This window comes from Podarcis cretensis (genome assembly GCF_951804945.1).
Source record: "Podarcis cretensis genome assembly, chromosome: 2".
Lineage (NCBI taxonomy): Eukaryota > Metazoa > Chordata > Lepidosauria > Squamata > Lacertidae > Podarcis > Podarcis cretensis.
The window spans coordinates 55,140,695-55,165,191 of NC_137171.1; the positions used below are offsets into that span (position 1 = coordinate 55,140,695).

The window sequence follows — 24,497 nt, forward strand, 5'->3', positions numbered from 1 at the left end:
TCTCTCTCTCTCTCTCTGTGTGTGTGCATGTGTGTATACACACACTCCCACCTCTGTGGACTTGAGCACAGTTATTAAGATGCTGCTGTTTGCTACTTTGACTCCATGTCCTGGCAATCACGATGATTTGGAGGGAGAAACTGCCTTAATAATCTTTCAGGCTCAAATAAAGGCAAATAAGAAATACATTCATATACGTAGACATCAAATCTCAGTTTGACACTGCAGTTGCTCTTGGTTTGTTCCTGGAACTTTAGGGAAGCTTTTAATGTTTGATGCATTACTGTATTTTAATATTTTGTTGGAAGCCGCCCAGAGTGGCTGGGGAAGCCCAGTCAGATGGGTGGGGTATTAATAAATTATTATTATTATTATTATTATTATTATTATTATTATTATTTCAGTTTCCAACTTTCTTCATTAATTTTCTTCCTAAGATTACAGCACAAAAAAAGCTCTGATTTATGTGCTTATTTATTGGACTTTTTCCCCATCCCAAGGATTGACAATAGTTCCAAGTTTTGGAGGGCCTCCAAACACCCTCCATGGGCCGCTCTCTCTCACTTCTTCTAGCAGGTCCAGGGGGCTCTTATCAGAGGGACCCCTGCAGATTCCCTACCATGACAGCTCCTGACACCGGCTCTGCTAACAAGGGCTCCAGGTGACTTCATCATTCTACTCTCTCCCTATTTCTCAGCACCAAAATCCATTATGAATCTGAATAAAAATACACAAAGTGCAGAAACTGGCTCCTCCGACATGTTTGCACAGCACTGACTTTGCCACTCTCACTTCCAGTAAGCAGCAGTTGTTTCTGCTGATGTGTATTAGTGAAAATGACAAAGAAAAATGCATTATATTAGATGAAACCGCATGCAAAAAAATGTGTATATTAGGGAAATTTTCCATTAAAATGCGGGCAGATTTTCATGGTTTGTTTTTGTTTTTTTTTTAAAGAACAAACTGATCTGGAAATGTAGAGAATTGAACCTAGGACTGGGGAGATGGGGAACCAAAGCTGACAGATTCCTTCATCCCTGCACTACACCTGTACTCAATAAGAGCGTTTGAGACTTCATTGAAAAGCAAATTTAGGCCTGGCTAATGATCTCTGCAGATTTATTTGCGACTACCTCTCTCCATAAATAATTTAGTTGCATAATTGTGAGAGAAAATGGCAGCCATAAAACCAGAAGACTAGGCTTCAGATCTGCTGAAAGCAAACACTCTTCAGTTTAAGCTGGTGCTACACCCATCATGCCACCCAGGCTTTTCAAGCTGATCTGCTGTAAGAAGAAAAAAGTTACTCCACAGTGCTTGGATTTAAGTCAGTTTACTCTAATTAACCTCCAATTAACTAAATCAATGTAAATCCAGGTTCTGTGGTGCGAATGGTTTCTTTAACAGGCTGTTAAAAATGTCACTAATGCTAAACATCAACTCAATTACTACTCATACTACCTCAACTCAATCACAGTGAGAAAGAGACTGGTTTGATTTGTGGCAGGGCTCAGCCCTGGTCAATATTTTCAGTGCCAGGGCTCACCCTGAAAGCCCAAAACATAGATGGAGATGAAAGTGCTCCTGAGAAGCCACAGAGTGGATTTCCCTCATTCCTAATGACAAAAAAAATCCAACGTTCCTCAGAATTAGGAGACAGGCATTGCAGATTGGAAGATTGTGTTCCCAGATAGACATCCTGACTCTCTTCCTTCCTCTAAAATTAAGCCCAGGCATACAAACTGATGCTTATTGGTTCCCACCAGTAATTTGAAAGCCATAGAATTCTGTCCTGATCGAAGTTTTTAAAAGCCTTTAGTATCATAAAATCATAGAATTGTAGAGTTGGAAGAGGGACCCCAAGAGTCATCTAGTCCAGCCCCCCGCAATCCAGGAATCTCAGCTAAAGCATCCTTTGAAGGATCCTTTGGAAACTACAACTAATCCAGAATGCTGCAGCTAGACTGGTGACTGGGAGCGGCTGCCAAGACCACATAACACTGGTCTTGAAAGACCTACATTGGCTCCCAGTACATTTCTGAGCACAATTCAAAGTGTTGGTGCTGACCTTTAAAGCCCTAAACGGCCTTGGTCCAGTATATCTGAAGGAGCATCTCTACCCACATCATTCTACCTGAACGCTGAGGTCCAACGCTGAGGGCCTTCTGGTGGTTCCCTCACTGTGAGAAGCAAAGTTACAGGGAACCAGGCAGAGGGCCTTCTCAGTAGTGGCACCCGCCCTGTGGAATGCCCTCCCACCAGATGTCAAAGAAAACAACCACCAGACTTTTAGAAGACATCTGAAGGCATCCCTGTTTAGGGAAGCTTTTAATGTTTGATGCATTACTGTATTTTAATATTTTGTTGGAAGCCGCACAGAGTGGCTGGGGAGGCCCAGTCAGATGGGCGGGATATAAATAAATAAATTATTATTATTATTATTATTATTATTATTATTATTATTATTATTATAGATGGCCATCCAACCTCTGCTTAAACACCTATAATGAAGGAGAGTCCACCATTTCCCAAGGAAGCCAAACAGTTCTTACTTCCAGAAAGTACTGGTAGGGTCCATGCTTTCAGCATCATTTCATACTGAACTTCCTAATATTTCCCTTCTCATGCTTCAGAATGTTTCCTCTGACTCCTCAGCACCCTGAGAGCTCACAACTAAGATATGGCAATAATCATGGAAGTTGCATCATCCCAACAGTGGTTGTTGCACTGCTGCTTAATTGGATGGGTCTAGGGTTGGGCAGCACTGCAGGGAGTGCACAAGCAGAACTGCAGTCTGCTGCTCCCATAGGTGACCTTCCTGCCAGTCCACATTATCCCCATCCAGGTAAGCAGGAACCTCACGACATGTGCTGCTCCTGAGTACTAGGATGGAAAAGTCAGGTTTGTATTTCCACTCAGCCTGAAGCTCACTTGGTTAACCTGCAGCCTCATCTACCTTATGGGGTTGTTGATAATAAATAGGATGTAGGGGAAAGAACCATGTTATCTTGAGCTCATCAGTCATCACCATCATCTTTACTGGGAGGTTTAGCCCAGTTTATTACAGCAGAACCTGCTTTTATATAAGGGTGCTCATAACTGGAATAAAGCTGTGTCTACAAAATAGACAAAGAGGGTTTGTCTGAAGGGCTGCTTACAGGAGGTAAGTTTCAATTGTATCTCAGGTGCTTTGTGTCTGCACATCTCACTTTATTCTTCACACATTCCCACACAAGCTTCTTTAGACCCTGCCTCCCTTTCAGTCTAATGCTATAGGTAAAAAAGATGTTCATAAGTAAGTGAAGCTCTTCCCCTCAAAGGGAATTTCTTGTGTTCTGAGAAGGCCCTTGCTCCCCCCGCCATGAATCCCCATTAGCTGAGTGCATTTGGATACTTTTCAATTTTTAATTTCATTTTCAAATGCATGCAGCTAGAAGCGGAATGTTGCCTGTCACTTGAACAATCCATTTCCTGCAAACCGGAGTGCAAAATGCATCTTGTTAGGCCTATAATTTCTTCTAATTGCATCTGTGTCAAAAGGGGATGGGAGCCTGCTCTCCCCCATTTATTTGGGCCAAAGACGTTCTTGGCAGCAGCGCTTGGCAAGCCCACATAAATCAACAACTCAGCGGCTTGACCTGCCCGTATTCTTCCTCCAGAAGAGGAATAATCATCAGCATCTCCTCTTTCAACTGGTTCCTTTCCTTTTCATCCTTAATCTCCTAAACACATTTGTTGTTGTGGGGTGGGATGAGAGCTCTATAACATGAGAAAGGACGAAAGAGCAGAGAGGTAGACAAAATCGCCTAGCATATTAACAGAGATGCCAGGTAAATGGTATCAAGATGGTCAAAAGACCATTTGAACACAACTAGAACTGAACCTAATCTCTCTCTCCCCCCCTCACCACTTGACAATCCTCAAGTTAAGAAATGAAGGCTGCAGAAAGAGTCCAACAACTAGGTACAATTAGTGTTGCCATTTAGTTACTTATTTTACTGCCCCTGTGCCATCACTGATATGTAAAAACAAAAAAAAAGGAGAGAGAAGTATTCTCTGGCGTGGAGATAACATGATGGGAAAGGATTTCCTGCTTGATTTCTGCATGCACATAAAGTCTCTTTGGAAGGCAGGGCCAGTTAAAAAAAACCAACACATAAAACATTGGCAGCACTTACAATTCACAATGCAGATGTCTGCCATTTCTCCATGCACACTAGAGTTCTATCAGTTTTTATTCCAGCAGCTCTCCCTCCTAAATCCACGGGGCTACTTTTTAAACACTCCAAGTTTAAGGGATTGGGATGAAAATTGCTGAAAGAGAAACTGAGCAAAATCTGAAGTGTGACAGCCCACAACCACTTGGACCCCACACGTATCTCCCTACTGGATTGCAGCCATTGGCTTGTGAGATGTTCCTGCTAAGCTGAGTGCAGTCTGTGGCTCATAAACATTCATGGTGTGCAAACAGAGCAAATTCAGATCTACCGCTGATATCAAGAGTTGACCCTCCTCTCCAAGAAAAGAAGGGGGCAAATACTTATTCTGTACATAATTCTACAGGGGTGGGAAAGAGGACATAGGTCATCCAGTAAGCTCTACTAGTTCCTTTTTGAGAGTAACACACAGTTAAAAGGAGGAAACGAAGAAAGCTTTTATGTGGCACACAGACATATATACACTCTCTCCTGGTGTAAACCGGCAAGACATCACGTCTTCCTTTCAAGACCATTGACATCTGCCTGACCCAGCTTCTCTCTCCAAATAAATGACATTAAAGGTGAACTCAAGAAGGCATGCAGCTTAGAAAATCACCGCCCACCATAAAACTCTGCCCGACCATATGAGAATTTTCGTCGTTGGTGGTGCCAACCCACAACCATACTGCACATCTTTCCTTAGCTGTGTGTGTGGCACTGCAAGCATATGGCATATGTCAGGAGGTTAACACATGATGAATGCCTTGTTAATCCTATCACAGGGAGGATGTTGTTATAGTGTAATTAGGAATGCTTTGGTGAAATAGGCAAATTAGGCTGTACTATAGTGATGGATTGTGGGTCATCGTCATTTTTGTGTGTGTGATCTAACAAATTATTACCATTATTATTTTATTTCTTTTATCATGTAGGATCTCATTCTGTAAATTGCAATAAGGTGATTTTCCTTGCCCTAACCCCACTCCTATAGACGATACTTTCGTAACAGTTCAGATTGCCAAGGGTGCTTCCTTTCTGGAAACCTGTCTGGGATTTTGATCTTGAGGAAATCCTGGATGCATTTTTCTAACTCTTCCTCAATCGAGAGCTTTTCTTTCGCCGATTTTTTTTTACTAGAATTGGATTCCCTAGAGCCGGAAGTTAGAGTTCGGAGCAGGTCGCTTTTCCTCCGGATTTCGGACTGCTGAAGTAGCTGCACTGGGCCTTTCTTGACTGGCCTATCCAGAGTCTGTATATTGGACTGGCGGGTGACCGGGCCACAGATGACAGTCTCTTGAGGGGAGCTGGCTTCTGACTGGCTGTCGCAGCTCGAGGTGGAGAGTTCATTGCAAGAGGTTCCACTTTCTCCTTCTTTGTCGCCTTTGCCATTTTTACAGCAGCAGTCACAGTGTGATGAAGACCATCTTGAAGGCTCTCCTGGAAATAGAAACAGAGAACGTGGTAAGGACATGCTGCTGTAGACCTGGCAAGATTCAGAGAGAGACATACAATGCAGCTTTCATTCATAGGCTTTAAAAAAAAGGATTATATGTCATCACCACATAGTGAATATATTGGCAGGATAAATGGAGCACACAAATGAGAACTGAGGCTCTTCTGGGAAGAAAAATTACTGGTCTTTGAGGTTTGTAATCAGCCAGCTGGAAAGCCTCTAGCATTAAACACACACACAACACAAACCAATGTTTATGACTGAAATCCCCTGACCAGTTACATGCATTTAGGTTCTACTGCAATCAATAGGATTTAAGTGTGTGTAAGTGGGTGCAGCACCGAAGACTAAATATGTCTTAATTGGTTTCTTGATTTGTCATTTAAAAATGCTTAGTTGAAGATGTGCCCAAAGTAATAATCTATGGCTAGAAGAAAAATCTAGAACAGATTTTTTTAAAGAAAAAAGAAAAGAAAAATAAAGGAAAAAATTCATTTGCCTTCTGAATGAAATACTGAGCTAATGATGGATTTAAAATGTCATCTGTCTTTGGAGAGAACATAATCATCACTCCCAACCTGTGGGGACCATAACCATCATTCAAATCAAGCCAAATATAATTTAGTTTGCTGAGTAGCAGCTTCTTAACAGAGACACATCATCTGCAAGAGAAACTGGGGCACAGTTTCCAGAGATGCAAATGAGGGGACGGGATGCCTCTTTTGCCTTTCTGTATTGAAAAATAAAGCCAGTTTCTAAACTTCTGCCACACTCTTGTGTGATTAAAATAAACAGAATTCAGAGTGGGTTATGCAGACAGGAACATGCTTTAGCCATTAGGAGCAGTAAATAGGTTTACCCCCTTCCCCATTCTCTGGGACATCTTTTCCCTTTCTTCTATATTTATGGAGTGCAGTAAGGGCAGAACCTGACTGCCATCCCTTGTATCAAGGGGCCCCATACATGATATCAGAGACTTAATAAGCAACACAGAGACACCACCCATAATGACAGACCTTCACTGTTATTTTCTAAAGTAAGTAATAGCCCAATCCTATGAATCTCTACTCAGAGGCAAGTCCCACTAATTTCAATGGGAATTATTCATATAAGACTGCAGACCAGACCATCCCAGGTGGGATTTAAAAACATAACCATCTCCAAAGGGATATACAGTAATGATCAACAGATAATCAAACAAAAATCCCTTATATTATTTTTTGGGTGTCCAGCTCTGATTTCAAAGCAAGATCTCATTCAGCTGCCAAGTGAGAGGTGGGTTTTCTGAGCTGCAGTGGCAAAGGGGATTTGTACTTCACTGTAGGACTGCCTAGTTGCATCAGGAGGACTTATGCTTGGCGTATGCTTCTTGTGTCATCTGAAAATCACAAACTGACAAAGACTATTTGGAACAGGTGTTCTGGAGAGAACCATGCTGGCACCAAGAATGGCAATTTGGACAGGCCTTAGTGAAGAAAATTGAAATTTCCCTTTCTCTCTGAACAGAAGCTTTTCATTGCCAATGGGTGCTAATGTTCTGAAACATTTGTATAGATAAGAGTTGTTGGCCTCTTGACTTAAGACTGTTATACCTTTTTCTAAGGGTTTCTGTGCATATTTGTGCATTTTAACTTACTTTTTTAGCAAACCACTTAAGCCCCTAGATCACGGGTCACTAATGTGGTCACTGCAGATGTCGTTGGACTACAACTTAAGTCACCCCGCTCCATTGGCCATGCTGGCTGGGCAGATGGGAGCCTGAGTCCAACAACTGGGGCACATGTGAGTTGAAAGGCACCACACGGGCTACTGATCTTCATCTTCTCCATATATAGAATATTTACATGGACAAGGGAAGACAAGAGGGGAGATGAACTGCACCACTAGTCCTGTCCCCAATAACATGCACCCTCCTGTTCCCACCCTCTGTCCTTTGTGAAGTCTGGAAAGTGGTGTTTGACTTGTGCACATATATAAGTACTTCATATGTTTACACACAGTTAAGCATCCTTTTTCAGACCTTTGGGGTCTATGTGCGATGGATTTGGGTGCAGCAGTGCAATCCCACTCCTCCCGTCTCCATCCATGCATTGTACGCAGTAAGAAGGTGTGAGGACAGTTTGAACTGAAGGTGTCTCATCTCATTGAGGCCATTTAAAGCAGTTAGATGCAAAGCCTTGCTTCCTTAGGAACAAAAACCTCCTTCTTGTGCCAGTCTGAAGAAATCCTTCAAAATATCCAGGGCATTTTTCCTCTCTCAAGACTTCATTGCACGGCCTATCTACAGCTGTTAGGTACATAGTTAAATACAAATCAAGTGGCTGATCCTTTTCCCCCCTCATGAAAAGGCAACTGCAGTGGAGCGAAACATGACTTTGTGAGCTCCTAGAGTGCTCATGCATTTTTGAAATATGTGCACTGCATGCATATATATATATATATATATATATATATATATATATATATATAAACCTCCCACTGCCTTCATTCCCATCTTTCTATGTCTGCAACACATGTTAACAAAATGCCCGTGATTTACAAAAGCAGTGGAAAACAGCTTCTCTCCTCACTTCCTACTTGCTCTTCTCTGTTCATGACGAAGGAGCCCCACAGTCTGTGTACTGTGTGGCTAATTTAATTTATAGACCTGCTTTGAGAGTCCTTCTGTGTCTAGCTTGGGGGGGAAAGTCAATAATAGCTAAATTGAATCTTAAAAAAATCTCCCATCTCTGTAAAAGGCATTGCACACAGAGGCTTAGTTAAAAACAGATCATATGAACTTTTGAAAAATACATCTATGAGCCTTATCGATTCACAAGTCTTTAGTTTGTAGCTGACATTTTAACTCAACGGTAATTTCCCCCCACTGGAGTGACCTATTGTTTCATTGTGGAAAACAGAGCAGAGTTAGAACAATATTCAGAAATCATAGGATGATTTATTCCAAAATTTAACTGCCAACTTTCAACAGGCTAAAAAAAGAAGGCAATTCAACAGGAGAATAACAGATAGAGATGGATGTCTTTGGGCTTTTGTCAGATATAGAACAGATATAAATCTTCTCTGGTTTTTCTCTCAGACAACAGTGCCACATCAAAAGCAAAGCAGGCATGAATGAACTTTCCGAGGTTCACTGCTAAACCATCTGTTTTCCAGCTAAGAATGCAACGCTATAGAATTCCACAGAATAATTCCACAGTTTCTTTTCAGACCAGTATATATATTCAGGAGAATCCCACACTGGAAGAATGGCAGATACAACTGATAGACTATATGGAATTGGCTGAGATAACCGGCAGAATCCGAGACCTGGGAGAGGAGAGGGTTGAAGAAGACTGGAAGAAATTTAGGATTTATTTACAAAAACACTGTAATTTGGTTGAATGTTAAGAAGGATGCCAGATCATAAACAATTGAGCACCACTAAATTAGACGTAATCTGGAAGATAAATGAGATTGAGGAAAATATAAATTTTTTGGAGAATTATTAGACTAAATTAAATGAATGAGACTTAAGAATGTAAACAAGTTGATAAATTGCTGGAAAAAGTTTTACAATGATGCAAGTGGGAGCGGGGGACGTGAGGGAGTCCAAAGAAGCTTTGAAAATATGTTATGATATATGTCATATTGTTTATTATTTTTGCACTTTTGTATTTTAAAAATCTCAATAAATATTTAAATATATATATATATATATTCAGGAGAATCAATGGTTAAAGTTTCATTGGACTGCGCCATTTTGGAATATGTATGAAGTGTTGCATGACTGAAAGCTTCACCACATCAGAAACATTCCACATTTTGTAGTAGAAGTAATAACTTCTCAGTGTGAGAGCTAGGCTGAAGTAGTTTCCACGATACACTGCTTTTCTATGGATAGGTTCCACTCACTACCCAACCCATAGGGGAAGCTTTGAAACATGCCATCCTCCCACTTTTAGTATGAAATGCTATATAGTCCAGTAAAATCTTTACCACGTGCTTCTGCTGATTGTATAAACTGGCCTTGCAGCACTGGGCCAGAACAGAAGGAAAATTCTAGTCCTTTGATGTTCCTGCTCTTCTGCAAGTGGATTGTTCCTTAAGATAATATGCATTGACTTTATAAACACAATAGTGACTCTAATCCAGAAATCTAATCCAGAAGCACATCATCATGGTTTCTTTCACCGTTGTAGCAACATGTGCAACACTCCTTTGGATCACAGCCACCTATGTTCATAACAATAATTCCTAAGAGATCCTGGTCATGTGACCTTAGAAACCATCAAATGAAACACTATTCATATTTGCATATGTATTTTGCCTTGAAGCACCAGAAATCTACCATAAACATTTGGACAGAGCCATATATTTTGATCAACAGACACAAAGTTGGTATCCTACACATTTTAACAAATAGATCTGATGTAAACCACTTTATCCCAAATGGTCCTCAAGCCAGGGTTGCCATATGTCCTCTTTTTCCATGGCATGTCCTCTTTTTCATGGGTAGAGTCGTCATAGCAATCTATAGTTAAAAGTAGAAGTCAGCAAATGTGTCCTCTTTTTTGTTCTTCAAAATATGGCAACCCTATGCATTTTTTCTGAACTGAAGCCAAGCATTTCAGGATAAAATGGTTGATTAGTGTTTATACAAAAGCACTTACATAAGAAAATATGTAATTATGATGCATATATTAACTGATGGACAAGTTTTATGGTGAGATCTGTTGACTGTATCAACAGATTGATTGATTGATTGATTGATTGATTGATTGACTGACTTTATTTATTCTGTTAAAGCACAAACCATTCTAAGGAAAAGGAATGCCACACAAAACATGGTTGCATAAGCTATAAAACTATTTTGTAGCCTTGATTATTTTCACGATTCAGTTCTTCAGTCTGCATAATCGAGATAAATAATTCCCCCCCTCAGTTTAATCCATTTGACTGAATTTAAAGCCTATGCACTCACAACTCTAGCACACCCCATAACAATTTACTTCCTTTATGCCATTAGATCGCCCATTTGATGGGGATAAACCTGACATCAAATGTTATTAAGCCATGTTTACATTTAGTTCTTCTTACTGGCCGTCGTAAGATTGGTCACAAATAGTCACATGGTTATAGTTTTCTCTGTTGTATGGCTAAAACCCTTTAAATGCAAGGCAAACAACCCAACCTGATGAAGAATTATGGGGTGGTTTTTTGTGTGTGGGGGGGTGCTTTTTCACTTCATGTGTTTGTAAATGCATGAAACTTTCAAAATCCATAAATAATTTAATGAGGGAGCTGCACACTTCAGTGCCTATGTAGGCCAAGTAAGTGATGTGTGCAGAATCAGAGTCTAAACCAAAAATCACAGGAAATGGCTTCATACCCACATACTGTTCCTGTGCTTACACACTGCCCAATATCAGCATCCTTATCTACTCCCAGAAAGTTTCTCACTTCAGTCCCTAAATCCCAGTGCCTTCATCGTGATATTGGCCACTGCAACGAACCAAAGTAAAAAAGAAGAAAAAGAAGAAGGTTCAATACTGCTTGAGTCAAAGAAAACAATAATGATAGTGTCTGCAAGCAAGTCATCATTTCCTTTCCAGTATCCGGGCATCTGCTTGGACACATTCTGTGATTCCAATTTCATATGACCATGGTGAACTGAGGTGTGTAGCACTTCTCAGGGTCAACCCCATCTTTAGGCAGAATAAGGCAAGGGACAACAGGAAGAGAGGGTGGGGTGCTGGAGTTGTACGTGCCTTGTGGCTTGCCCTACATCCACTAAACTCTCCTGCTGCCCTCAGGCAGAGAATGGGGATTCTGTTCTGTCCTGTTGATGCAAGATTCAGCTGCTAATCCAGTCAGCATAAGTGCATAGAAGGGTGGGGGTATAATTTTGCCTCAGAGAGCAAAATATCTTCCTTGGTTCTATGGGTTGATGGAGGGAATCAAACTGAATTCTTTGAGCAGGTACACTGTGTTGAACCAATGAAGTCATCCTGTAGGTGCAAGGCCTTACACTTACACAGTGGAATTTCTCTTTCCTCTCCCACTACTAATGTGCTCTGGAGGGTTGGGGGAACCCACCCACTCCAGAACAGATTTGGGAAGTGCATGCATTGTGCCTATGCATTGTAAAAAAACCTGAGCCAACGCTAAGGCTCAAGTTCAAAGAAGAACCAGAGAACTAAAGAACACCGGGTAGATAAAAGAAGCTCAAGAGACCCAGCACTTAGCAGATATCATGATGCACAGAGTTTCTTTAAAGCCACAAAGACCATAGAGTGGAACCTTGACTTACATCCGCCTCTTCTCTCGGACGTTCCAAGTTGCGACCACGGCAAACCTGAAAGTAAACACGGGTTTGCTGCGATTCGCTCATGTGCGGAAGCGGCTTCTGCCATCTATGCGTGAGCACAAGTGGCTGCTGCCGTCTACACATGTGTAGAAGCACGCTGCCACCGAATGCGCACGCACACAATAGCACCTCTACTAGCATCTAGTTTCCTCCAGAGGAATGGCCTCCAGAAAGGATTATGATCGTAAGTAGAGGTTCCACTGTATATGGGCCAATAAATCATGGCATATGCCGCCTACACTCAACAGACGCTAGCACACTTCTAAAAGATAAAGAAGCTATTGCACTGCAGTGGAAAGAACATTAACAGCATCTCCTTAACCACAACTCCCCTGTAGCTGCTGAGGTCCTCTCACAAATTCTGAAAAACCAAATTAGAGACGAGCTTGTAGTATCTCCAAATCTGGGAGAGTTGTGTACAGCTATTAACCAAATAAAAAACAACAAAGCCAGCGGACCTGATGGGATACTTGACAAAGTCTTCAAAGTGGGTGGAATTGAATTTACACAACAATTTCACATGTTCATCGAAAAAATCTGGGAGAGGAGATCCCAGAAGACTTTAGAGATGCCAAAATTATCAACCTTTTTAAAAAGGAGATTGAGTGGATTGCGGAAACTATCCAGGCATCTCCTTATTAGCCGCAGCCTGTAAAATTTTTGCAAGGATCTTAGCAAACCATCTCCTAACAATATCCAAGGCTACCCTTCCTGTATCCCAAAATGGTTTTAGACCTTCCAGGGGAACAGTGGGAATGATTTTCACTGCTCGACAGCTTCAAGAAAAATGCAGAGAGCAAAACCAACACCTGTATATAGTGTTTATTGATCTGACTAAGGCCTTCGACACTGTAAATCGTAATGCCCTGTGGACTGTCCTTCTAAAATTGGCTGCCTAGATAAATTTGTGAACATCGTTTGGCTCCTCCATGATAATATGACAGCAACGATCACAGATAACAATGGCTCTCAAAGTGACCAGGTGTTAAACAGGGTTGTGTTATCGCCCCAACTCTATTTATTATTTTCATTGCCATGATCCTACACTTTGTCGAAGGGAAACTCCCCACTGGGGTAGAAATCATATATCAAACAGATGGAAAGCTCTTTAATCTGAGTAGGCTCAAAGCAAAGAGTAAAGTTCCCATGCCTTCCATCATAGAGCTTCAGTCTGCTGATGACAATGTACTGTGTGCACACTCAGAGGATGAGCTCCGAACCATCCTAAATATCTTCACAGAAAATCACCCCTCTGCAGCACCACAAATCCAACTCAATGATGTAACATTAGAAAGTGTTGATCATTTCTCCTACCTTGGCATTTATCTTTCCACAAGGAACAACATTGATGCCAAAATCCAGCATCGTCTGAACTCTGCGAGTGCAGCTTTCTCCTGATTGAAGTGCAGAGTGTTTGAGGATCGGGACATTCTCAGGGAAACCAAAATGCTTGTTTGCAAAGCTATTGTACTACCAACCTCACTGTATGCTTGTGAAACATGGACCACTTATAAACACCATCTCCATCTCCTTGAAAGATTCCATCAATGGTGTCTCTGAAAAATTTTACACATCACTTGGGAAGACAGGCGAACTAATGCCAGTGTACTAGAAGAAGCAAAGATCACCAGTGTTGAAACAATTATTCTTCAACATCAACTTTGTTGGACTGGTCATCTTGTTTGGATGCCTGATTATCGTCTTCCAAAGAAACTACTCTATTCCAAACTTAAAAATGGAAAGTGTAATGCTAGTGGTCAACAAAAGAGGTTTAAAGACTCTCTCAAAGCAAATCTTAAAAAATGTAGCATAAACACCAAAAACCGGGAATCACTGGCTTGCAAGCACTCCAATTGGAGAACAGCCTTTACCGAAGGTGCAATGGACTTTAAAGATAATGGAACGCAGGACGAAAGGGAGAAACGTGCTAAGAAGAAGGCACATTTGGCAAACCCTCACTGTGATCAACTCCCGTCCGGAAACCTATGTCCCCATTGCAGGGACATGTGGATCTAGAATTAGCCTCCACAGTCACTTAGGGGCTCACTGTTAAGACCATGTTCATGAAAGACAATCTTACTCGGCTATGAGTGATCACCAAAGAAAGGTGGGGAACCCAACCACTCCAGAACAGATTTGGAAAGTGCATGCATTGGGCACTTGGGAGGAGTTCCATTGTGTGAACAAGATACAACCCATTCAATGGCAATGAATGAAAAGGTATCCTCAGTAGTGGCACCTCAGTTATGGAATCCTCTCCCTAGAGAAGTACATTAATCTCTCCTTGGAACCAGACCGTTTTATTTCCCCAAGACTTCTAAATCAAGCTGTAGCTCTTAGATTTCATTCAATCTCTGCTCTTTGTTTTCTTTCATCCTACCTGGTGTTGTTTAAATGCTGAGTCTTATTGCATTAGCTAATCATGCTCTCATGAAAAGAAACATTCCATATATGTGGAACCACCACAGAAAAGTTCCTCAGTGATCTCACAGGTCTCACATTTCTGGACATACTCTGGAAAGCTGTTATTGATCTACCACTATTTGATTATAGTTTTGTTTTTGTTTTCTTTTTAAAACTGGCTCAAACTGAGTAGGACAATCTTTATTAGGACAATATTTATATATTCATTCATTCATTTGTATACTGCTATTTCATGGAAAAATATCAGAGAGGCTTATAAAAGTACAGAAAATGACACAATAAAAACATATTGAAATCAGACATCAATTAGCTGTTGTAGAAAGTTGTATTTTTATTTGCCTGCATGGACCTGGTGGAATAGAAAGGTTTTCAGCAGGTGTTTAAAGGTTTAAACAGAAGGTAGCTGCTGAATATATGGCAGATGATTGATGACTGCTAGAACTTTCCAAATAATGCCATGGCACAAGAATAACCATGCCACATTGGAGGAAAAGCCTGAGTTCATCTCTCTAACTACCGTCAACATTCCTTGGCTATATGCAAAAAATCAAAGGGAGAGCTCTTACATGACTTCTCCCACAATGGAGGCATTTTGCAAAGAACGTTCATGGTTTGGGGGTCAAGATGGGGAACATATGGCTTGGAGGCTGCATGAGCTTTCCCCGCCCTGGCCAAGACGCTGCAAGTCCTCTTATGCTCTCTTGACCACTCCTCTGAGAATCACTTCCTTTTCTGTGCATGAAATAATTTAGGTGGCAGAAAGAGATCCTGCAGCCCTGCAAATTCCACCCAGTTTTGGCACTAGCTCTGCCCTCCATCAACATGTGGCACCCAACTGCCCTTGGCAGAAAAAGGATTCCCACCACAGGTTTAGGAATTCATTTAGACTTTAAAGCATAAAGATTTATATCCATTTTTATATCCATCAGCTACCATTTTTCATATATTATTTAGGGTTGAGAAACTCTGCTAATGCAGGTAAGGAAAAGTATACTGCTAATTAAAATGTGCAGCAGCAGGAAACATATAATGAAGTCTTGTGTGGATGGGTATTAGCAGTCGTGGCAGCTCAATAGCTATGTCCTGAGGAATGTAGTATGAGGAAAAGCCATTCAAATCTGTCAAAACTAATGAGTGTTGTTTTTCTTATGTGTTAGGCACAGGTTTTCCCCACACTAATTTTGTGTCTAGTTTCTATTTCTCATATTACAAGCATTACCTAAAGCAGGGTGGCTACGGAAGTTAGGATTAAACTGCTTTGTGCCATATTGCTTTCTCAGATCCTGCTGTGTAGGATATGGTCGATTTGGCCATTTAGATCCAACACATTTGTGAAATTCTACCTCATGGACTTCATTGTCTCCTTTAAGGTTTCTGTACCTAAATAAAATGTGCAACAGTGAGAATTTTATCAGGTTTGGATTTTCCCATCATAATGCTGTGCTGATAGGGTAAATTGTATGAGGAAGAATGTCCCCTCGGCAACTCTTGAGGGTATAAGAGCCCTCTCAAGCTCTATATTGTTTGTACACAGTGAAAGACTATAATAAATATGCAGTTCGGTTAATTTCTGACTTCCAAAGCTCTGCTTCCTGTTCCAGCATTGATGGACAGGAAGTAGGGTTTACCAGGTTCTCTTTCTTATTGGCCCCTCCTTTCTTCATTCCCATGCTCCCTGTGTCCCCTTCTAGAAGCAGGGTTGACAAATGTGAGGAAACTTTTCGAAAGGCTGAGGAGACCAAGATGATACACGATCTGCTACAGGATTCTGCTAATGGGAATATAGTACTGGGACTGATGCCTCTTTGATGCTTCAAATGCACAAACTACTGGACTTTGACTAAGTCAGTGTGAGACTTGTGTGGAATGTCTTCTAGGGGTGGTTGGGACAGGCACGGGCCATTAACTTTTAATAAGACAGAGTTATTCTATATTGTTATTCAGAGCATGGCTTCTGGGTTCAACGGAACACCACTAACATTGCCCCTTTGGGAAGGAATGTGTGCATGGATCAGTTCCCATCATTGCAATTAAGCAGAAAACTGTTCCAGGCTGGAGAACTCCCATAGGCAAGACAGATTGCTGGATCAGGAAATTTGAGTTTTCTAATGAGAAATAAAGCAATGCTGGATAATGTGTTTTGGTGCATATTGATCATTCTGAATTTTTCTATACCAACAACAAAGAACAAAGAAAAGTCTCTGGATTTACATATAATTTTGAAAGGTTTAGTGAAGCTCTGAAAGTCTGTTATGCGTTCTCCAAAATATCACACTTACTGTTATGAGTACGACTTCACCTTCAGATTTTGTCCTAATATTTTTCCTCTGTCCCCGCCCCCCCGATATTAATGGTATCATAATTTTGGCCCCCAGCTTCTAAGTGACCTGAGTTCCAAGTCAGCAATATTTCCAAACACTCCCTCTCTTAGCTTATGCTAAAACCCCATGGCATCATCTTTATAAGAGAACCAATCGAGCTAACAAGGTCCTTGGATTATAGAAACTTCGAGGAAGAGGGAAAGGCAAAATGAATTAAGCAATATCAAATTAATTGTTATGCAGCATTGCTAACATTTCAAATGGTAGTTAAATATGTCACGAATCCCATAAAATACTTCCATACTGTTATCTTGGCACTTGATTCCTCCTCACAAACCTTTAAAGGACTTTCTCATAGATATGAGGGGTTTTTCTCTCATGAAATGTGAAAGGGGACTTTTGTAATACTGATAACCCAAATCATCAAAGAGAAGTACTTACAGGTGTAACACCCTTCACTAATATATTTGCAATAATGTGAATATGAGATCATGTCCACGAGTTTCTACTTTGCAATAAGACCGACACCCCTGCATTTCTATTTGCATGGAAATTATTTCCTCTTCTTTTCCACTTACGCTTATTTCTGAAGCAGCCTATTGTTCCCTAACTCTCTGGAAGGGCTCTGATGGACGTGAAGAGGAGACAGTGTTGGTAATCATCCGTTTAGTCAAGGAAAACTCACTATTAATAACATCCCTGCCACTTGGAATTTATCACGAGGCCATGAACAAGTTTCCCTTAGACTTTTTGAAGAAGCCCTGCCAATTGCATGTAGAAGCCAGTGAGCATTCTTTGGCACTTCCCTTACATTAACCAGTCCAAACAATTTGGATTGTGCTTGGCTTGGCTTAACTTGCTTCATGCTGCCATGATGTTTGACAACACCAATCTCACAATTGTATTTGAGAACACTACTTAATCAGGTTAGTTGGGCCGTCTGTTCCTGAGCAGCTGCTGGGTCTTGCTAGATTGATTCTGTTTCCTAGGTGTCTGGAGTGTAATTCTACAATCAGGATTCATTATATTGTTTGTACACAATGACAGACTATGATAAATATGCAGTTCAGTTAATTACTGACTTTTCACTACTGTATGTGTGTGTGTGCACACACACACTTTCTCATTTTAATCAAAATGCAGTATCTTAACAACCTTCCACTTCTGGGCCTGGACTGTGGCAGTATTCCACATGCCCCCGGCCGCCCTATTTTTTTCCTGAGTTCTCGGAATCTCTCTGAAATTGCTCCTCTTACTATCCGATGCTCACAGCCTTAGACAGGGAAAGAAGCAGCTTATACTAAATCAGGCTATTGGTCTACCCAGCTCAGTATAGTCTATGCTGATTGGCAGCAGCTTTCCAGAGTTTCAGACAGGACTCTCTACAAGCCTTACCCAGAGATGTCAGGGATTGAATCTGGGAACAAAGCAGATCATGCATCACATGCTCTACCCTTCCCTGTTGTTAAAGTAGCTCAGAAAATATGTCTATATAATTAGAGATGGCCAAGCAGTTGGCTACTTGAGCTCAAAAAGAATAGGGCCCATTTGAGCAGCCATACTGACCATCAAAACCCCACAGTGTCCATGTGTGTGTGTGCTCAATGTTCAATCTGTTGTCTGAAGGGTGCAGTTTTGACCAGCCAGGATGTCTCTTCTAGGAAGACGGGGGGCAGAAAGCCACCCACCCATATCCATGTATAACCCGCTGGGTTGGGAGGTTATCTTCCAGCTCCATCCTCTGAGTTTGCCCCCATATCTTTCCCCCACTCCCATAGGGATGAATGGAACCATTCATTCCCATGAGGGTGAGGTAAAGAAGCTCTTATCCACAACCAGACACATCTCGGACCACAAATTTAACTGTTATCACACACACTTTGAATTGGCAGTATCCATTAATCTCAAAAGACTTTGAGGTGTGAAACAGCAGTACAAATATGGGGGGGGGGGGGATCCGTAGAAATACTGCAATCAATAATAATTGCTAAAATTAATCAGAGAAGGCAATCCATTAGACTAATTCTGACATGCTTTGTATATTTTTGAAACCAAAAATTCTGACATACAGAATTAATCTATGGGATTGCATGAGTTCCCTCCTCATTGCTCACATAAGTGACTTTTCAGGTGAGCAGTACGCCTACCGATTTTGGGGTCACTATGAAGCAATCTTATTATTTGTCTCGCTCCCTCATTTTGCTCTACTTTAAAACATTGCATACCAAGCTGGGCTTTTGAGATGGAATTTTACCACTGCATAATGTGTTAAGATCCTGGAGTGGAAAAGAGGGTGCCGGAGCGCAAATTAGTATTATTACGTCTAGTTGAATCAATGGTATATTCAGACACGTACTTGGCAAAGTGGCTTTTCACACCTCCTTTGGAAGAGAATGTCGCTCCCGCTGTTTCAAACGCAGTGCTTCCAGGGCAAATTTAAGCAGCCAACGTTCTTAAAACCCAACCTATACATTTATCAGTCAAAAATGCATTCACCAGTTAAATGAATTCACCCAGTGAAACACAGAGGGAAAATGACTAAATGCGAGACCCTAGCAATTTAGCACATTTCTATTGAGAAAAAGTGTTTGTGAAGTGTTTTGAAATTCTGGTTTCATTGTAAGGCCATTCTGATATTCTTTTTGCCCGCTTGAGAGTCTAATTCTAATCATAAGCAGAAATATAAGGTACCAACATTGGTTTGTACTAGATTTAAACTGGTTCCTTTAGGATCAGAATCTGACATTGCATGTTTGGTAACAAGTGAGATATAAAGAAAGACTTTTCAGTGTCAGAACAAATTTATGGGGGGGGGGGTTGTTCCCAAAATCCCACGCAGTGTTCTCTTTCAAGTTTACGTGCCATAAGTAAGGTAGAAGAATATGCCATGACATTGTTTTATGTCTGTATCCACTGAAGATTGCAATACAGTAGAATCATAGAACTGTAGAGTTGGAAGGGACCAGACCCGCGTGACAAGGAAATCTGATGATACTCAAAGAGAAGCCAAGATTTAACATTGCCTCTACCACTGAAGGAAGGCAGGGGGTGTAAATAGGTTTAAACTGAGCTACAAGTTTGAGGATTTGCTGGTAGGGGGAACATAACATCAATTCGATATGCAACCTAACAATGAAGACCTATCTCAGTTTGGAAATTATAATAATAATAATAATAATAATAATAATAATAATAATAATAATAATTTATTTATACCCTGCTCACCTGGCTGGGTTTCCCCAGCCACTCTGGGCAGCTCCCAACAGAATATTAAACACGACAAAAGGTGCCTTGCAAAGCCCCATCTGCTATATTTACACCCAAATCCCCCTTCCCAAATGGAAGCAAAACAATGAAGGTTGCCAGTTGGACAGTAATTGTGGAAGTGGGGCACGTTAGTTAAAAGGCTGAGATCAGAAATTTATCTTCTCAGTGCCCCCCTTATTTCACATGGTGCAACATTTTAAAAATTGCACGTTCTCAATCAATCTCTGCAGAAAGCACAGGTAGCTGCATACCTTATGTTGAGCATATGCTGGTGATAATGGGGATAATGAGTACGCTGAACACTGGCCGATAAAGGTCACATTTACATGATGCATGCCCTGCCCTTGGGGCATACATGAGAAGCCACAGTATTGTTCTGTAAATTACATATACATTTTTAAAAGTTCAAGTCAATTTCAGCAATGAAATGCATCAACTGGCTTCCTGCACAATAGCTGCCTCCTTGGAGCACCGAGCTGGAGGAATGCAGAGTCTGCAGGCACAGAATAGGCCCATCAGCTCATCATGATCCCAATTTAAATAGTAAGCAGTAGACCATTTTCAGGGGGCAAGGAAGATCACATTTGCATACGGTGAGCTGGATAATTTCTTTTTGCAACTCAGATATTATCAGCCTTCAGCAGCATCACTAACAATTTGTTGATTGGGGTTGGGGGGGGGGGAGAATCAGAAAGTGAAGCAATGGAAGAGCCAGAAGATTACTTTAACAGAGTTGTGTATGAATAAGCCTGCAGGTTCAGTTAAGGGTTAGAAAATGTTCATCCCTGTTAGAAAAGTGGAATAAGTTATTTGCTAGGAAAACTTATTTGGGCAGGGGGTGGAGCCGAGGGAAGCCCACCATCAGCTCCATTGGCTCCGCCCCCTGGCACAGCCCACATCCCCATTCGCCAATGCAGGGTGCAGGTTAAGATCCAACTTCTGATAGGCTGGGGGAGGAGATATTCCCCCTCCACCTATCAGGAAGAGCACTGCCGTTTGAATTCCACCATCAGGGCCCCAGTGTAGCCTCTTCATTCCAGCAACAAGCCCACACCAAGAGAGGTGAGCGGACTTGTCACAGGATCAGTCTAAAGATGGATGAATCAGCCTGCACCTGGTACTTAGCACTTTTACATGGGCTTATTCAGAAGTATATTTCATTCTGCTTCTGAATTAATCTGTGATTTATTTATTTTTTAAAAATCAATATCTAAATGTGTGTTTGAAAATACAACATGAATATAAATATGGATTTAAAATGCATTTTCTCTCAAAATACACATTTTAAAATGTGTTTTGGTGTATTTTGTGGGGAGAACCACATCAAAATCTGGGAAGCACAGAGTTGTATTTGTTACAATCAAATTCCCAAAGCATCTCAAGATCAACCTACCATGCAACATCATCAATGCCAGGTCTTAGCTTGGGACCAGAATTATACCAATGATGGCATCAACTGGGTTTCTGAGAAGAGGACCTTCTACAGCCAGGGGAAGCAACAGCAGAGAAGGTCCACTCTCATACATTCACATAGTGTACAGGGGTCCCACAGGTGAGATGCAGAGGGGTTCCTGTAGGCAGGAATATAGATATCGGAACTGCATAGATATTCTTGCTTCTTTACTTACATTATACACTTTATGTGTAATGTCATCTATGGACCAGGCCCATCAATAGAGATGATCGCTTAGCAAGAGGGAGCAAATCAACATGGGTCCTTTCCCCATTAATTATAATCTACCCACTACTACCTGTTATTGCGGCTTCAGTAAAAATATAAGTGTTTTGCCATTATACTTTTTTCTATCACAGGGGTGGCTAACACACAGCCTCAGGACAGAATGAGGCTCCTTACCCTACAAGGCCCCACAGATTTTGGCAGTGATGACAGGCAAGTAGGCATAACACTCCACTGAGTTAAGCACTCTGAGGGGAATGGAAATTACACCCTCAATGGTCACCATATTGATCAGTCAAGAAAGGCAATAATTCCCTCCTCAGTTAATGTTCATGGATTATGTGTCCTGGGTGTGTGTGCAAGAGTGTGGGTTGCCACACTGGCATGCGGTGGCACATTGACTGCAGGCATGTGGGCCTTGGAATTTGGTCAATAACAAAAAAGTTAGTCTCTCCTGCTGTAGAACTGGGACAGCAAAATACTACCAGCACCCCAAATAATCTCAACCAGCTATTTGCTCAACCGGATTAATTACTTTAGCATTGCTCCTGCAACTCACCCATCTTCAGGGTATTTATCAGGCTCGGAGTACAGAGCACCTCAGCTCAGAATTGTGCTGACCAAAACAAACCATTCCTAGTTCATATTTCAATCTGGAAAGTTTAATAAGAAAAACAAAACAATCTGGGAGATCTAACGGTAAAAATGTGGCAAGAAGCTGCAGTTCTATCAAAGCAGACTGTTTGGATTTGTGTCTTATCCCATGCTATTTCAGCAGTCTCTGAAATGTTTCTGGGGGTTTTTCCGTCATGATATGAACATTTTAAAGTTGAAATCCTGTTAGTCCCAACATGACCATATCTCAATGGTGAGGGACCTGTGGACCTCCAAATACTGTTCGACTCCCAACTCCTCTCAGCCCAAGTCAACATGCCCAATGGCCAAGGATAATGGGAGTTGTAGTCCAGCAACATCTTCAAGTCCTTATAGTCCCCTCCTCCATTAAGAGATGTTGATTAAGAAAGGAAGGAAAGACTTTTGTGCCACGTTATATCTCCCTTTCCCCTTCAGTGCTGCTTTTTGCATTTAATAATTGCTACACTGGTTTAGGACTTCATAGTGAAGCACAAAAAGGTGCTTCATGAAAGAGGGAAATGGAAATGTCCTCAAATGAACTCCCTTCTGCTAGAAAACTAAGATCATTCTGTGGTTCAGTAACTAAGTGTTACTATCATTTGTTGATGCCATTTAGAGTGAGCTAGATTTTTTTCTTGCTTACTGTCGGGGGCCCAGTGGGGTTAGGAGCAAACAGCATGCTCCAGAGCGGGCACAGGTGAAGTCCATAAGCTGTCACTATGAATCCAAGGGCCCTTTAGGCCATTGACTTAGTTTTTAAAAAAAGATGACTGGATTCCAGCACGCAAGCACAGGAGAGGTATTTGTGTGGCTCCTCTTGAGAACAAATTGCTCAGATTAAAGAGGCAAACCTAGGACAGTTCCTCTGAAAGGCCAGCAGAGCCCCATTAGCTCTCTTGGTCACCTGATACCTTTGGGCTGCAGTTCCCCTCTCTGCCATTCTTGCTGTGGTGCTGTGGAGCAGCAAAACTGCTGATGTGCAGAGGGTCTCCCCCCCCCCCTTTATCAAAAAGCTATCAAATATCAGAATTGCTTCAAATACAGCATGGGGTGGAGGCTACCTGCCTGGCTTTGTGCATTTTATTTCTCTTGCCATGGTCTGTAAATGCCAAGTCTATTTACATCCTGCTTTCATTCCCAGAAGTGCAATACTCTGTACATTGTTCTCCTCTACTCCATTTTTGAAACTGAAACTGCCAGAGAAAATACTTGTCTGACAAGGGTGCTTCCCATCCGAATATAGAGGTTCCAGTTGTATATATCAGCAGGCTTTTTGAAAAGCAAATTTGTTTTTATCTTAGGGTTACAGACCAAGTGAGTGTTTCATTCAATAAACTTACACAGAATTTATTGCTAAAATGGGGGTGGCAAATCTCTTCTTCCTGCGACAGCAGACACCATCAATACACCTCTGGGTTTGACCCGTGGAAGCTATGGAAGATGCCTTCTTGAACAGGCCCCTTCCCCTGCGTCCTGCACCCCAACCCAGCAACAATGAGCAAATTCCATGTAAGTTTAAATAAACCAAATACTTTGTTCAGCTAATGCAACTCAGATTGAGGTTAAAGTCTCTCCCATTAGAGATTAGAAAACATATTATCTCCCTATTTAAAGCAAAATAATGAACTGAAAGAACCAAAACTCTAAAGACCCCCATTTTGTATAAAATGAAAATTATGAGACCTGAGAGAACTCATTAAGGAAACACTGAGGACAATTATAGTTGTACAGCAATGGCCTCCATAAGAATTTTTAAAAAAATTGATCCTTTTTTTGTTTCCATTTGATGAAAACACTGTTGTTGTTGTTTAGTTGTTTAGTCGTGTTCGACTCTTCGTGACCCCATGGACCAGAGCACGCCAGGCAATTCTGTCTTCCACTGCCTCCCGCAGTTTGGTCAAACTCATGCTGGTAGCTTCAAGAACACTATCCAACCATCTCATCCTCTGTCGTCCCCTTCTCCTTGTGCCCTCCATCTTTCCCAACATCAGGGTCTTTTCCAGGAAGTCTTCTCTTCTCATGAGGTGGCCAAAGTATTGCAGTCTCAGCTTCAGGATCTGTCCTTCCAGTGAGCACTCAGGGCTGATTTCCTTAAGAATGGATAGGTTTGTTCTTCTTGCAGTCCATGGGACTCTCAAGAGTCTCCTCCAGCACCATAATTCATGAAAAT

General features: G+C 41.4%; 1 protein-coding gene across 2 annotated transcripts in view; it reads right to left on the bottom strand.

Moving 5' to 3' along the window:
- Positions 1–2,431: 2,431 nt before the first annotated feature.
- KCTD16 (potassium channel tetramerization domain containing 16) overlaps positions 2,432–24,497 on the bottom strand; it is a 150,306-nt gene continuing 128,240 nt past the window's right edge. For both annotated transcript variants that reach the window (XM_079967992.1, XM_079967991.1), the window contains exon 3: positions 2,432–5,636. In XM_079967992.1, the coding sequence (XP_079824118.1) occupies positions 5,185–5,636 (452 nt within the window). In that variant the 3' untranslated portion in view covers positions 2,432–5,184. The remainder of the gene's footprint in view (positions 5,637–24,497) is intronic.